This window comes from Protobothrops mucrosquamatus, unplaced genomic scaffold (genome assembly GCF_001527695.2).
Source record: "Protobothrops mucrosquamatus isolate PMUCROS unplaced genomic scaffold, P.Mucros_1.0 scaffold1223, whole genome shotgun sequence".
Lineage (NCBI taxonomy): Eukaryota > Metazoa > Chordata > Lepidosauria > Squamata > Viperidae > Protobothrops > Protobothrops mucrosquamatus.
In genome coordinates this window covers 120364-135082 of record NW_015387431.1, presented here as the reverse complement: position 1 = coordinate 135082, position 14719 = coordinate 120364, and the positions used below count along the sequence as shown (strand labels likewise).

General features: G+C 36.0%; 1 protein-coding gene across 4 annotated transcripts in view; it reads left to right on the top strand.

The window, feature by feature from the left end:
* Window positions 1-12977, top strand: part of LCLAT1 (lysocardiolipin acyltransferase 1) — an 87501-nt gene extending 74524 nt beyond the window's left edge. For all 4 annotated transcript variants that reach the window (XM_015820946.1, XM_015820944.1, XM_015820945.1 and 1 more), the window contains exon 6: window positions 11997-12977. In XM_015820946.1, coding sequence (XP_015676432.1) covers window positions 11997-12496 — 500 coding nt within the window. In that variant the 3' untranslated portion in view covers window positions 12497-12977. The remainder of the gene's footprint in view (window positions 1-11996) is intronic.
* Window positions 12978-14719: the final 1742 nt, after the last annotated feature.

The window sequence follows — 14719 nt, the reverse complement described above, 5'->3', positions numbered from 1 at the left end:
CTGCTTTCCAGCTGATTGGTGCTTCTGGGCTCAGCAGAAGCACTAGGATCAGCGCCGAACTCCAGCTGGAACCTGGCGCTGATCCTGGCGCTTCCACTGAGCCCTGACAGACCCGAAGGAGCGCCGATCAGCTGGAAAGCAGCACTGATCCTGGCGCTTCCCCTGAGCCCTGACAGCCCTGCAGCTCCAGCCATCTCTTGCTCAGGCTTGTGCAGTGCTGCCACCGGTTCAGCTCACTCCCCTCCCCCGCTACTTTTCTAGGATGGTTGCGTACCACCTGCTAGATGCCAATGTACCACAGGTGGTACCCGTACCACTGGTTGAAAAGCCCTGCTCTATTGTACCTACTGTACTCTTTTTTCTGGTTACCACAGAACATATCTCTGGTCTTTGCCTGTGTTCTCATATCTGGTCTGTGTGGAACCACTATACAAATATGTTGAATGAATGAAATGAAATGAAATGAAATGAAATAAACTTCATTTCTTACTTGCTTCCCACCTTCTGCCCCCACAGTTCTTTTTTCCTGCATGTCAATCTATCATCACAATTCTTCTTACTTCCTCCATTAGTCAGCTATTTCTCTTTTTCAGTTTCTTTTCTCCAACTTTATTTCTGTTTCTCAAAGTGGTTTTGGTTCTTCTCGCCCACAATCACTTAATTCAGGTAAGAAACCCAGGATACAAAGCTAGCAAATAAAGTAAATAAAATTTCTGCTCCTTGCTTGCATCTTCATTCTATACATTGCATTCAGGCAACTATAGCAATTTAGATAAGGAGATGCTGGAGAAGAGGTAGCCCACTGCGTGCTGAAGATAAACCACAATAGGATTGTTTATACTTAACATGTGTTTTAAACTGTATTGAGGGGACTGTCATGATCAAAGCGATTAACTATTGATTGATGGTATTTGAATTATGTTATTAATCTCACATGTAAGTATAAACAATCCTATTGTGGTTTAGCTTCAGCATGCACTGGGCTACCTCTTCAGCATCTCCTTATCTAAATTGCTATAATTGCATGATGATAAATTGAGTGTAATATATAACCAGACTTAGTGGTAGTGAAATCCAAAATTTTTATTCTCCCAGTTATTTATGTACTGTAGAGAAATCTTAAATTAAGGTGATCTGGCAGCAATCTGTTGCTGTCATTAATCCTGCTATACTTCTGCTTTTTAAAAAAAGATAAAATGATTTTCTGAATCAAGAGATAGAAGAAGCATCAGTAATTCAGACATTTAGTGCAGCCTTATTGTTGCACTGTTAAGATCCAAAAGTACTGTGGACCACATCTACACTAGTGGTTTTTCATATAATTAATGAAAGGTCAGTAATATAATCTACTGGTAAAAAAATCATGTTTTAATTAAATATGCATTAATGCTTGTAGGCAAGGACACTTAATAATCATTTCTGTAATAGTAAAATACATGTTTTTTCCACTTGGTAAGAGAGTACATAAAATAGGGGAAAATTAATGCAGAACTATATCTCATCTGTGGAATGAAGACTTGCTGTTATATACATGAATCTTTGGTTTTGTTACTTGAGTACAGTAAGAGTGCTGGAAACTAATTGTTTATTAGTGCCTAGTCTGAGCTATTAATCCATATTTCAAAATCTCCTAATGTGATTGTTTTAGCTAATTTATAAGCTTATTAATGATCACACATTTAAAATTTTGGAAGTGTACTAATAAGCTTTTTTTCCCCCTTAGGATCATACAGTAGTTATACACTATTTCTCTTCAAATCTCTCACACACACATTATAGGTTAGAGTGGCTAAAAAAGTATCAAAAGATTATAAATATAGAGTAGCATAATTTAGCATTAACCAATGCCATTTTAATGTATTTCTATAGCTAAGGTCATAAAAATAACTTCTTGCTAGGTATGCCAAAATCAAACAATCAAGAATGTGATATGTCCTTTTCAAATAGCAGAAATGATTTATGAAACATATAGGAACTTTGACAATGAAGCCATAAACTGTTGGTAATCTAACTTTATAACAGTTTCATGGTGTTAGGATTAGGTATAGGAATCTTGAAAGCTTTCTAATGTAGAAGGGAATGTTATAAATAGAAAGGTAAGTTGATTGCTTCGTAAAAACAATGGGGTATTTTTGAAGGTATTTCTGGAACTACTTTTAACTAGTTTTAATTGCAACTTTCCACATTGTTAGCATTTACCATATGACTTTGGAATGCAGTCAGTGCTTGCCAGGAATCCAGCTATTTATTGTATGATGAGGGAAATACATTTTAATAATGGATTTAAGTAATAGGTTCAAACTTTATTTATTATTAGTCTTGGATTATTGAATATAGTTTCCTTTCCTACCATAAGCTCCCTAATTATGCATCTAGGTCTGAAAGAACTTTTCAGTAATTGCAGAAGGACAGTATCAAACATTATTTTCCATTCACATAGCTTGTTTAGTTTTAAATTTGTTTTTTTTTTAATAGGTGAGTGCCCTGGGTGAGGTCAATTTACTTATTTATGATTCAGTGTACTATATGAATCCTAAACATGGATTTCTGCAGTAACTAGGCTAAGCATCTTTAGTGTTCACTCATGATTTATCTCTAAAACGTAAGTGAGTTGATTAGTGTTAAGTATTCATGTGGTTGGAAAAAGTGACATTCAGAGATGAAGTAATGATGAAGTAACGTTAGTATCCGACTTATAGAAGATAAATGTAGTTCTTGCAGAATGCAGAGAATCCTATAAGGAAAGATAGAAACTATAATTATGTTTAGATAGACAAATAAAAAAAGTTTATAAAAAAAAGTTTAGGACAATAACATGCATTTTTTAAGTATAAGAAAGTCTACTGATTTAAAATATAGCAAGGACTTTCTGATTACCCAAGTGCTTAAACTATAAAGGTTAAAGATTTGTTCATTGAATAAAGTTTTAAAATATTAAATACCTCTCAAGAAAAACAAAACTGTTGTAGTTAAGGCAGCTAAAGGAGGTGATCTCTAAAATGTTTTTCTACTGATTTTCTTGTTTGCTAGAACAAAGGGTTAAAAGAAATCAAATGTTCTGTTCGCTGGACAGTCATTTTAAACCATATGGACCAGAATTATTAAGTAATCTTAATAACTGACTTCTAAATATGCTGTTGCCATCATGACAAATAGTAATTTTCGGTTCCAACAATTTATCCAGCCCCCTTTTAAAATTATTTAAGTTCATCTTGGTGACCCTCAGTACATTTGATACATTTGATGAAAATTAATTGCTTCCCTAAATGATTTGAGAAGAAATACTTCATTTGATCTGCTTTAACATTACAATATGCAATTATATTTGAGAGTTATATTTGAGAGCTATTAATAGCGAGAAAGGCAAATCCCTGTCTATTTTGTCTGTGCCATGAATTATTTTATTCTTCTATCTATCTTTTAGAAAAGATAAAAGCTGCAAACATTGTTTCCTTTTCACAGTTGTTCCCACACTACAAGATCTTTTCACAGTATGATAGCCCATTAACAATTTTGTGGAAACTTTATTACAATGATGGTGATGGTGATGATGATGATGATGGTGATGATGATATAAAGAATGGTTGCTGGAATTGGGTATGTCTAGTTTAATGAAGAGAAGGACAAGGGGTGACAATATCTCAGGGGTTGCCACAAAGAAGAGGGGTCAAGCTATTCTCCAAATCAAGCAACCTAGAATTAAGGAGAAATTTCCTGATAGTTAAAACTGCTGAAACTGCTTGCCTCCAGAAGTTGTGAATGCTCCAACACTGGAAGTTTTAAAGAAGAAACTGGACAACCATTTGTCTGAAATAGTATAGGGTTTTCTGCCTGAGCAGGGGGTTGGATTAGAAGACTTCCAAGGTCCCTTCCAACTCAATGATGATGATGATAACTATGATGATGATGATCTTCATTCACCTTACAATGAGCCACATTTGCCCTTTTAATTCCTATTCTCCCTGTGTTTTTGGGAGCCTTTAGTTGAAACTTTTATTTTAAGCATCTTAAATGATATCTTCTGCAAGGTTAGCTACCATAAATAGTTCAGTTCATTTAGGAATATTTGGGGAATTTTACATTTGAATATTGTTATATCATCTGAATCTGAGACATTGATTTGACTTGAACATTGCTCATAGTAAGTATTTTATTTACTGAATGAATGGCTAGGAAAGCTTGTAAATATTTGCACGGAGATTGTTCATTAAGGTTATAATGATTATAAAATTATATGAAGCTCCTTTTTGAGAGCTGCACAATTTTGAGAGTATGCAGCAAATATAACCACAATATAGTTGTTGGGGGAAATTTGTTTCTTTACAAATGACAACCATGGTTTACATAAGTATTTCTCAACCATGGCCATTTTATGGTGGGTGGAGTTCAATTTCCAGAATTCCTCAGACAGCACCCATCTTAAAGTGGCCAAGGTCAAAAAACATTGGTTTATATGACCAGTTATAAAACAATTTGTCAAAAGACAAAACTGCCCCACATTATATGCTCTGACAATCCAGGAGATTTAAAAGTATTCTTGTCACTAAATGCAGTGCTGGAAGGTGATACTTTGCTTTCAGCATGCCAGATTCCTTTTTTTTTCCTTTGCAGAGAGGGAAAGTGAAAAAGACAATGAATGAGTACCTGGTAAAAACAAAATTAGGGAGCGTCTTGGTGCCTACCTGTGGCTTAATGTCAAACTTTCTAACTACGCACCATCTTTTGAACAGTACTTCTTCAGAATCTCAAAAAGTGGTCTCCTTTGATAAGACTCTATAAACTAAATTAGAGTAAAAATGTGGCAGCTTTATGAGAACAAACAGATATTGAATGTATGTGTTGGAACTGGGGCATTCTTATACACATGCAGCTTTCATATATATTATATATTGTTATTACTTCCATATTTTTTTTAAAAGAACAAGGAGAAATAAAGCCTGCATCCTTAATGTCAGTGTTTGTTAACTGAAGTATTGTTAATTTAAGCTTTTGTTATACTTAAGTTTGAGCAAGCTATTAACCAGCCTAGACATGTTTGTACACAGAGGTGTCTTCTCATTTAAATTCAATCATAGTCACTAAACAAGCCTGGCTAAGACTAACTGAGGATATAAACTTCATTTTCATCTCATTAGGCCACCTGGAAGCAGCAATCAGTGAGTTAGTCTTGACGTCAATAGTCTCTCTGCTTCATTAAAATGTTAATTTCATGGCTTTAATTCCTTTTGTAAAACGTGCTGCTGCAGGACACTTTCTGCTACTTTACCCCACCCCTCTCCGGTTCCAAATAAATCACTACTTCATATTTCTTTTTATTGCCATCAGGGTTTTTGCTTTGTTTTGCTGTTTCTTTTTTTAGTACTCTGAAAGGACACTGAAGACATTAGACAAATATATATAATCCTTGAAACAGGAAGCCCTTTAAAAGGACCTAATGACGTTCATGTATTAATAATTAACAAAATATCTGTTTTCTTTTGTTATTTCGATGTGATCACAAAAGAAGACTACGGATCACTGAGCTAGAATAATAATTTTAAAAAACCCATATTAACTGTTTTTATTCCAAAGTCTGATTGGAAGAGTGTATACAGTATATGTTATTAATAATACTACTTGATTTATTAGAGTAAGCTCATTACTGTAATTCTAATTTGAAAATCAGTCTTGGAAGCCAGACAGTCTATAAATTGAGGTGTCCTTGGTGCTCTCTATTTTCTTGCAGATATTTCATTACTGTAACTAGGTAACATTAGTGCTAGTAAGGAGTGCTGTTTGCTGTGTGATTACTGGCAGGCAGGTGTTTTAGTCCTTTTGTTTCCTTTGTGGAGTTTTGATTCTAACCACTGGTGGCGCAGTGGTTAGAATGCAGTACTGCAGGCTACTTGTGCTGACTGCCAGCTGCCAGCAGTTTGGCAGTTCAAGTCTCACGGGCTCAAGGTTGACTCAGCCTTCCATCCTTCTGAGGATGGTAAAATGAGGACCGAGATTGTTGGAGGCAATACGCTGACTTTGTAAGCCCTTTAGAGAGGGCTGTAAAGCACTGTGAAGCGGTATATAAGTCAAAGTGCTATTGCTATTGCTATTGTCTCTTTTGAGTGGTATGTAGATGTTCTTTATCTCTCTCTGCCTGTTGATGGCCCAGGCTTCCAGGAAGTCTCTGGCGTTTTTGGACTTGGCTTGCCCTAGGATGCTCAGTTTCCCATTGAAACTGTGGTTGAGTTTGTCCATGTGTTGTGAAATTAAGGAGGTTTTTGTCATGTCCTCTGATTGCTAGCTGGAGTTCATGGATGCACTCTGCTAGTCTTCTGTCCTTCATACGGTTGCTACATTCTTGTAGGTAATCCTAGATGACTCCTTTTCTTGTTTCTTTTCGGGTTTTTTCTACTGGGACTGCAAGAAAAGAACAATTCAGACCTATTTCTTTTGTCTGTTCTAAGTCTCCTTTTAGTCAGTTTCATTTAGATGGCTGCTGGTCCTAGAGTGTTAAAAAAAAGAAGAAAAGCTTCTCCTTGTCACCTATTTCCATGCTATCCAATATTTGTCTCCCTTTGTCATCTTTTTTATCTAAAAATGTTCTTAAATATTCTGCTTCTCCCTTTTGTCAACATTAGAGACCTGGAATCTTGTCCCACATATTATAGCGATCAGTGGGTTAACAAACTACTATACTGATGCAGTGATGCCCTCTTGACCTGAGTTATGAAAGGCAATTTTAGATAATATGTGACTACAAGATATTTTTCTGGAAAAGCAGCATTTCTATACACTCTTATGTAAGCTTCAGTAATTTTATGTAAAATTTAGGAATAAACTTTTTCTGGATTTTAAATATTAAAAAACCCTAACTCCTCCTCATCTTCCCCATCCACTCCCCAAAGTAGTAATCTTCCATTTAAAATATTTTAAATAGAAGACTGTTACTTAATCTGGAACACTCTTAGGTACTTTAAACAATGGATATATTTGACTGACCTAGAATGTGATCAATTTTGTTTCACATTGAATGTCTAAAAGGTCATTTACTATAAATAGGTAATTCTAAATGCTGTTCTTTATCATCTGTAAAAATACACTAACGATATAAGCACTTGTCCTTTAAGCCACTCAAGTCATGAATGTGTCTTTTAATGCATAGTTATGGATAAGACAGACAGATATACAGATATGCTTATATACACCCCTCTTTTTACATCCACACACAGTAAAACATATTTATGACAGGGGCTTCAATTGCATAACTTTAAGTACCTTTTGAAATTACATAAATTCTGATTTATTTGTGAAATAAATGAATGAAATTTTATAAAAGGATTATATATTATATAATTATATAAAATAGATTTCCATGAAAGTTACAAAGGAATAGGTATTTTATGTTTAAAAGCCTTTCTAACAGAGTCTCTCAATAAAGTTTTTTATAAAAGTATCTTTGAATTTGAAATTAAATTTAGCTACCTCATATTTCATCCCTACTTTAGATTTACCCTGCTTTGCTAACAGGTTGATACCAGTCTGATGGAAACAAGCAAACCTTAGGAGATCGATTAGCTATTTCACAAAGACAGACTTGCAGAATTGATTTCATAACTACACAGTTGTTTTATGATGGACAACCTCTGTGTTTGTTAAGGTTTACTCTTAGGAAAATGCATAGAAATATAGCTTGAGAGAACTAATTCTAGCTAGAATTAAACTATACAATAATGCACAGTTCACCTTAGACATCACAGTACATGCACGTTTTGAATTTTGTAAGATTAAGTATAGTTTTTTTAAAAAAAATACTAAGATGCAATTTCTGTTAAAAATGCAACTGTGAATAAACATATCTTGTAGAACATTTGAGGCTGATGCAATTGCTTTTCAGGCCAAATTCGGCATATAAGCTGACAGTTATCTCTAAAGAAATGAAAGAAGGACCTGGGTGGGACATGAGTGGAAGGCCTGACTGACATGCGAACGGAGGCCCTGGGCAGGACATGAGACAAACTCCCACTGCACCAGCATGAAAGAAAGCCCCAGTTGGTGCATTGATGGCACGCAGTGTGATAGGCAGGGCATAGTGGAGGTAGGTGGGAGGTAAAAGTGCCGAGATAGGGAGAAATAGACAAGTGGGGAAGTTCAAGAAGAGGCAGTTCCTTACCTTATCAAGTCTTGAGGCTGCAAAGGTCTAAGTGGAAATGGCTTGGCTTGGCTTGTGTCCTCACCTAAAAACCAGTGAGGTTTGGTTAATGACAATGAGGACTACCAGGATTTCTGTCACTGAGTGATGTGGTTATGTGACATTGCACTTCTGACCGCATTGCTTAGCAACAGAAATTCCACTCCCAATTACTGCTGTTAACCAAAGACTGTATGTACCTTTTAAGCAAGGAGCAGTATCTGACTCAACCAAAGATTTTCAGTAAGACATAATGCTAATTCCAATTCTTTCCCTCTTTTATGGAGTTGCATTTTTATTGCCAGATGCAACAACTTAAAAGCAATTGTACTAAACAATTATGTGTGCTACAAAGCAATATATTACAGTTATGAATCAATTATTTTCTAATTAGGCATTCCATTATTATATTGATGTGTTTGGTTTCCTACAGGTCTCAGGTTAATCCTGAAACAAATTCTTTGTGAATAAATATTACTCATAATTAAAGAGTGTTTATTGAAGCCGAGACTTTTCATTAAATTCTTTTCAGATTAAGGAGGCTCCCAGAGTACTGGGTTAATTGAACTTAATAAGATTTGTCCACTTGTGCATTTGGTATGGCAGAAACTGTTTTAGTGCCAGCCAGTTAGCAGCGATAAGTTCTCTTCTTCTTCCCTATCCCCTCATGAATTTAAATACCTATCACTTTCAGAGTTTATAGAGACTGCATTCTGATCAGCCATATCATAAAGGCTATCTTGCCTTATGCCCTATGCCTGAATCAAGGGATTCATGAAGTAACAATAATGACTGCATGATAGAGCTAATGTTATGTTATGTCATATGCTCACCAACCTCTTGCTCCCACTGCTGACCAGGCAGCCTGGCTGGATTTTGTGGTGCAAGACTGAAAGCAACCTCAGAGCCTCAGTGTGGTCCCCCCCCCCAAAAAAAATCCCCTTGTGGATTGGGCTGGGCTGGGCTGGACCTAAGCTTCACACTGTAAGAGGAAAAAATGCAGCCCCAGACCACAACGCTCTTGAAAAGTTCCAAATACCAACAAGGAGAGGATCAACAGGAAATGCCTTTTCTATGGCAGTCCCTGCCCTATGGAACAATCTTCCCCCTGAAGTTCAGTAGACTTTTAGCCTCCTAGCTTTCCATAAAGCACTGAAGACCTGGAATAAGACGAGATGATTTCATATAGGAAGCTTAACTTGGAACAGGCTTTCGTTTTTAATGTGTTTGATTTTTATAGCTTTATTGTAGTTTTTAATGTTTTAATTTTTGATTGGGAGCTGCCCAGAGTTTGTTGTAAAATGGGCAACTATATAAATGTTTGTAATAAAATAAAATAAAGTTGTTCTGCAGGGTCATCACTGCCATTTTCAGGAGCACCTTCTTCCTTCAAGCTCCTGAAAATGGGAAATCACTAAAAATTTCTCCCTGTTGGATCTGATCAGTCCGACTACTACATATAAAGTTTCTTCTGTACACTTTTTAACAAGTGCTCTCCTTGTTTGTAAAGACAGCCCAAGATAGGATTTTGAAAAGCTGCCTCTAAAATAGTTAATATCTTTTACATATGTGATTTTTTTTCAACCCCAGCTGTTGTAGCATGTGTTGGGAAAAAAGTTCAATCTGTGAATTTCCCTTCAAAAGAGTTTATTTATATGGTATACTTAATTTAGTGCAGCCTTTTTACCTAGAAACATTTTCAGAACAGCTCAGTAAATAGCAACCTTTTTTAAAAAGAATAAAATAAATACTGTCAGTATAGCTTTAAATTATTTCATTTGTTAGTTGACGGTTTCATTTACAAGATTATGCTCAAACCAATAATTTTTAAAAAGTTTAGCAAACAAAAACATAATTCTCAGACATAAAGGACTCTTATATCTAGAAGGACATGATCTGCAACTTGTATGGCATGCATTTCTATGGTATGAGAAGAATAAAACTCATAGATACTTTTTCCACTATGTAAGAAATACACTACTTTTCGTGTGGGAAACGATAAAAGCTAAAATCTACTTGAAAATCCCAGGATGATCATTAAAAAACTATTGTAATAGTATTTAACTTATTCAATTATGTTAGTTAAATCAATCAACTTTATTAATAATTTATTCTAATTTATTATTTATAAATCCAGAAGAAAATAAACAAAAACAAAAATAAAATTGATAAATTAAGTATATGTAGGATGAAAAACCACAATTCTTAAATAGCAAATTAAATCTTTACCATACAGAATAATACTGATTGAACCTTCCATACAACCAATACATATGTAGAGAGTGAGCATATGCTCTGAAACAGAATTCAGTTCAGGCTCTTAAATCAAGTATAGCAGAGTCTTTCCTTCAGAATACAATGGTCTTTTTGGCAATAAACCACACAATAATAAAGCCCAAAGTTTTCAGTACGTAATGCAATAATGCATTACACCTTTAAACCATATTTCTTTTTCTGGCATTGTATTAACAACCTGATGATTATTCAACCAAAATTGTACAACTATAGGACAAGCTCTAAATATATATGTCATTATAAGCCAAAATATTAGAATCACAATATGCCAAGCTGGAGATCCAAGGATGTTTGTTAAACATCCTCTTGAGTGTCACGAAACAGAAAAAAAAATATTTTGTTGAATTAATCCCTATTAAGGCCAGACAGTACACATTTAACTTTCTTCAAATACTAACCAATTAATTCCAGCTCTTACAAATATCCCATATCTGTCCTAGTACAAACCAGAAACTATGACACAATTAAGCAAAGGCTACATATGGGCTGGGAGTGGAGAGAGAAAAGGTAAATCTAAATGTGTGGCTCTCAATAAAAGTTACGTCTTTTACAAACATCTATCATGTTGTTTTTGCTTTTGAATTAAAAAGTTCCCTTGAACCCAGTATTTGGCAACTTTAAAATATGTGGACGTCAACTCCCAGAATTCCATTGAAATCTACAAAACAGAACTTAACAACTCTGTATGGGAGGTAGCTGTATATCTTTAGGGTTAGATAGTATGTGAGAACTGTAGATCTGTATATATAGCCCAACCCCAATAGTTCTAGAAATACATGCAAGGTATCCCCCCCCCCCAGAAATACATTAAAGGTTGTGGGTGGAATGGGCCAACTTGCTGTGGCTATCCCACCACAGCCAACACATTGCAGGACAACTTGCTGCAACTAACTTGCCACAGGACAATCCATGTGGGGCAACTCAATGCAATAAAAGTTATCCACCACTGTTTCTTCTACATTATTTCCATTCACAAAATGGAACTAATGTAGAAGAAACAGAGGCAGATAACATTTATTGTGTTGAGTTACTGTGTGTGAATTGTCCTGCAGTAAGTTGTCCTGTGGTGAGTTGGCTGCAGTGAGTTGTTCCGCAGCAAGTTAGCAGTAGCAAGATGGCTGGGGTGAGTTGTCCTAGACCTGCTAGGGGAATGAAGTTGTGCAGTTTAGGTTATTGTGCTCCTAACATTGTCTGTCATGCCTTGCTTGGGAGTTTTCTGGAAATATTTGAATCCGCCAGTCCAACACTGAAGACCGTAATTAACCTTTCTGATTTAGCATATCTATAAACCACTAGATCAGATTTCTGCTACAAACTAGGCAACCTTCAGCATCATTTTTCTGTCCATCTGGACTTTGCAGATAAATGAAAGCTGGCTGGGTGACTTCGGGCTCGTCACTCTCTCTCAGCCCAATCCATCTCATAGAATGATGGCTGTGGAGAAAATGGGAATATTAGGTATGTTTGCCAGAGAGAGAGAAAGCAGGTGAGAGGATGGGTTCATAATTATAATCATTATAATTATATTTCTTTCTAGGTAATAACCTTGATGCTGTTCATGACATAACAGTGGCATATCCTCAAAACGCTCCACAAACTGAGAAACACCTTCTGTGTGGAAATTTTCCCAAGGAAATTCATTTTCACGTCTGCAGACACCCTGTAGAATCCCTGCCGACCTCTGTGGAAGACTTGCAACTCTGGTGTCAGAAGCGCTGGGAAGAAAAAGAAGAACGGCTGCGCCATTTCTACGAAGGCAAAAAATACTTCGATGTGTCAGGGAGAAGCAAAATCCCACCCTGTAAATCTGAGCTCAGAGTCATGGTTGTTAAGTGCATTTCCCTCTTGTACTGGACATTTTTCACACTCTCTGCAATTGCACTGTTATACATGTACAACTTTGTACGATGGTATCTTGTGATTGTAGTTGTCATTTTCACTGTGCAAGAAAAGCTGTTTGGTGGACTTGAATTGATAGAACTTGCATGTCATCAATTTTTTAATAGACGCAGGTTATACAACGTAAACAGATGTTAAATTTATCTGGCGTATGTACTGATTGGATAAGTGATGTTTGTGGGCACTTTTCAGGTGTGCCATAAACTTTTCATAGTGGAAGGAGATTTTGCATGGGAATTAATATTTCTTAATGCTGTTTTGGTTAATGCACTGTACTCATTGTAAAGGACAAAAGTTCATATTGAATTTTTAATTTTTGAATGTATCAATGTTTCTCTTGCAGCTAGCCTCTGCAGCATCGCTGGAAAAGCATTTACTGACCAATCAAAGTTTCTATCCATTGAATTGTTTAAATATATATAGCTCTAAATTGCTGGGCAAATTAGGGAGCTAAAAGTCATGGACTGTGATTTTTACAGTGCCTTGCTATAAATAATGTGTGAGATTTGAAAGTCCCAGTTTATTACACAATGAATAGCTGACTATCTTCATTTCTCTACCTTTATACCTTACACAGAGTTAAATGGCTGATGCAATTATTGTCATCACAATCAACAAATGAAAGAGAAAACAAAACCCAGGACCTAAAGTCGGATGAATGAAGATAGTCTGTTTTGAACTATTATAACTTATTCTATTTTGAGAAAAAAAATCCAAAAGTCAATAAGGCTTTGGTAAAGGTGCTGGTAAAGGTAACTGAGCTGGACCCCACTGTCCTTTTGAAAGTCCTAAATCACCTTCACGATTCCATTCCTGTGAATTATTTGTCATATGGTGAAGTCACAGTCCATCTCCACTTCAGGTTTAAGCTGCGCTGCAAACCTAACTGCTAAATGCTCAGGCAAAACAACATAAAACTGCAAGAAGCATTGGAATTAATTTTCCCATGATACGAAAATAGGAATAATGTTAAAATTGCCTCATTGGATTATTAATATAAGAAACATTAAGATTTTTCTATTAACGTTTGTCTCTTTTTCCAAAATCTGAATTAGGAGAATACTTTTAGCATGGAAACTGAAGGACATTTCAGTCCATGCTTGATCATAAGCAGCCCCCTCCCCCCAAGGCTTCTGCTCCATGTAATGAACTATATATATTTTTCCCCAATTTCCTAATTGAGCCCTTCTTTCTTTCTGTGGCTGAACATCTTCCCTCCTGCTATTTTTAATGGAATTAGGGTAAATTCTTGAACTGGCTGCAGTTTTTTACACTGCACCTTTTACACTTAACACAACAAGTCAAGACATTTCTCTTCCATGCACTGAATATTAAAAAACACCAGAACTATAAACTATACGTTCAACATGTTAAGTGTCATGGCTACTTCCACATCTTTTTCAACCCCTGTCACCCCTACAGTAAGTTTTCATAGAACCATTTTATAAATAAACTGTATAAAGAGCTGCTGGCATATGAAAGGTCTGTAAACTGGTCTTAGATTACCACTGTTATTGAAATGTCAATGTTTTAGCCATAAAAAATATTTACTCTAGAGCAACAATAAAGAATTTAAAATGCAAATTGGTATAATTTTAATGAATTCTTTGACTAATTTATATGACCATACACCTTAACCTGGGCAGCTAGCAAAACACATTAATAACATAACACAATATAAAATCTATAAGGCAATACAGTCTTTAAAACTGAACTCCAACCAAGATTCCTTACAAAACTCTGTCATGATTCAGAATAGGATGCACATACTGGGCTCCGCTAACATCCTGACTCCCATGTCTGAAAAGGAAATGTAGTCTTCAAAGCTTTCCAGAAGATTGACAGGGCTGTCCAAATTTCCTGGAAGAGGCTGAGACAGAATGCATACTTGTAGTTCTGAAGTATCCTGGCCCTGTGCCATGCAGGGCCTTAGATGACAACCAACATTTTTAGTTGCATCCAGAGCTTCAGTGTTACATGAATATACCATGGTGAACTATGTGCTGTTACATTCTGAATTGGTTGTAGCTTCAAAATGCTTTTCAAGGATGGCCCCGTGTGGTCTGTAGTCTAAGCAAGAAATGACTAAAGCAGGGGTCTTCAAACTTGGCCCTTTTATGACTTGTGGATTTCAACTCCCAGAATTCCTCAGCCAAGCATGCTGGCTGAGGAATTCTGGGAGTTGAAGTCCACAAGTCATAAAAGGGCCAAATTTGAAGACCCCTGGACTAAAGCATATGTCTTCAGGAATAGGAGCAACTGGTGTACAAGATGGATTTGTGCAAATCCTGGGCATGATTGCCACCTGATCTCGATTAGTAGCTATGAGTTCAGATGGACTGCCAACTTGTACATCAACTC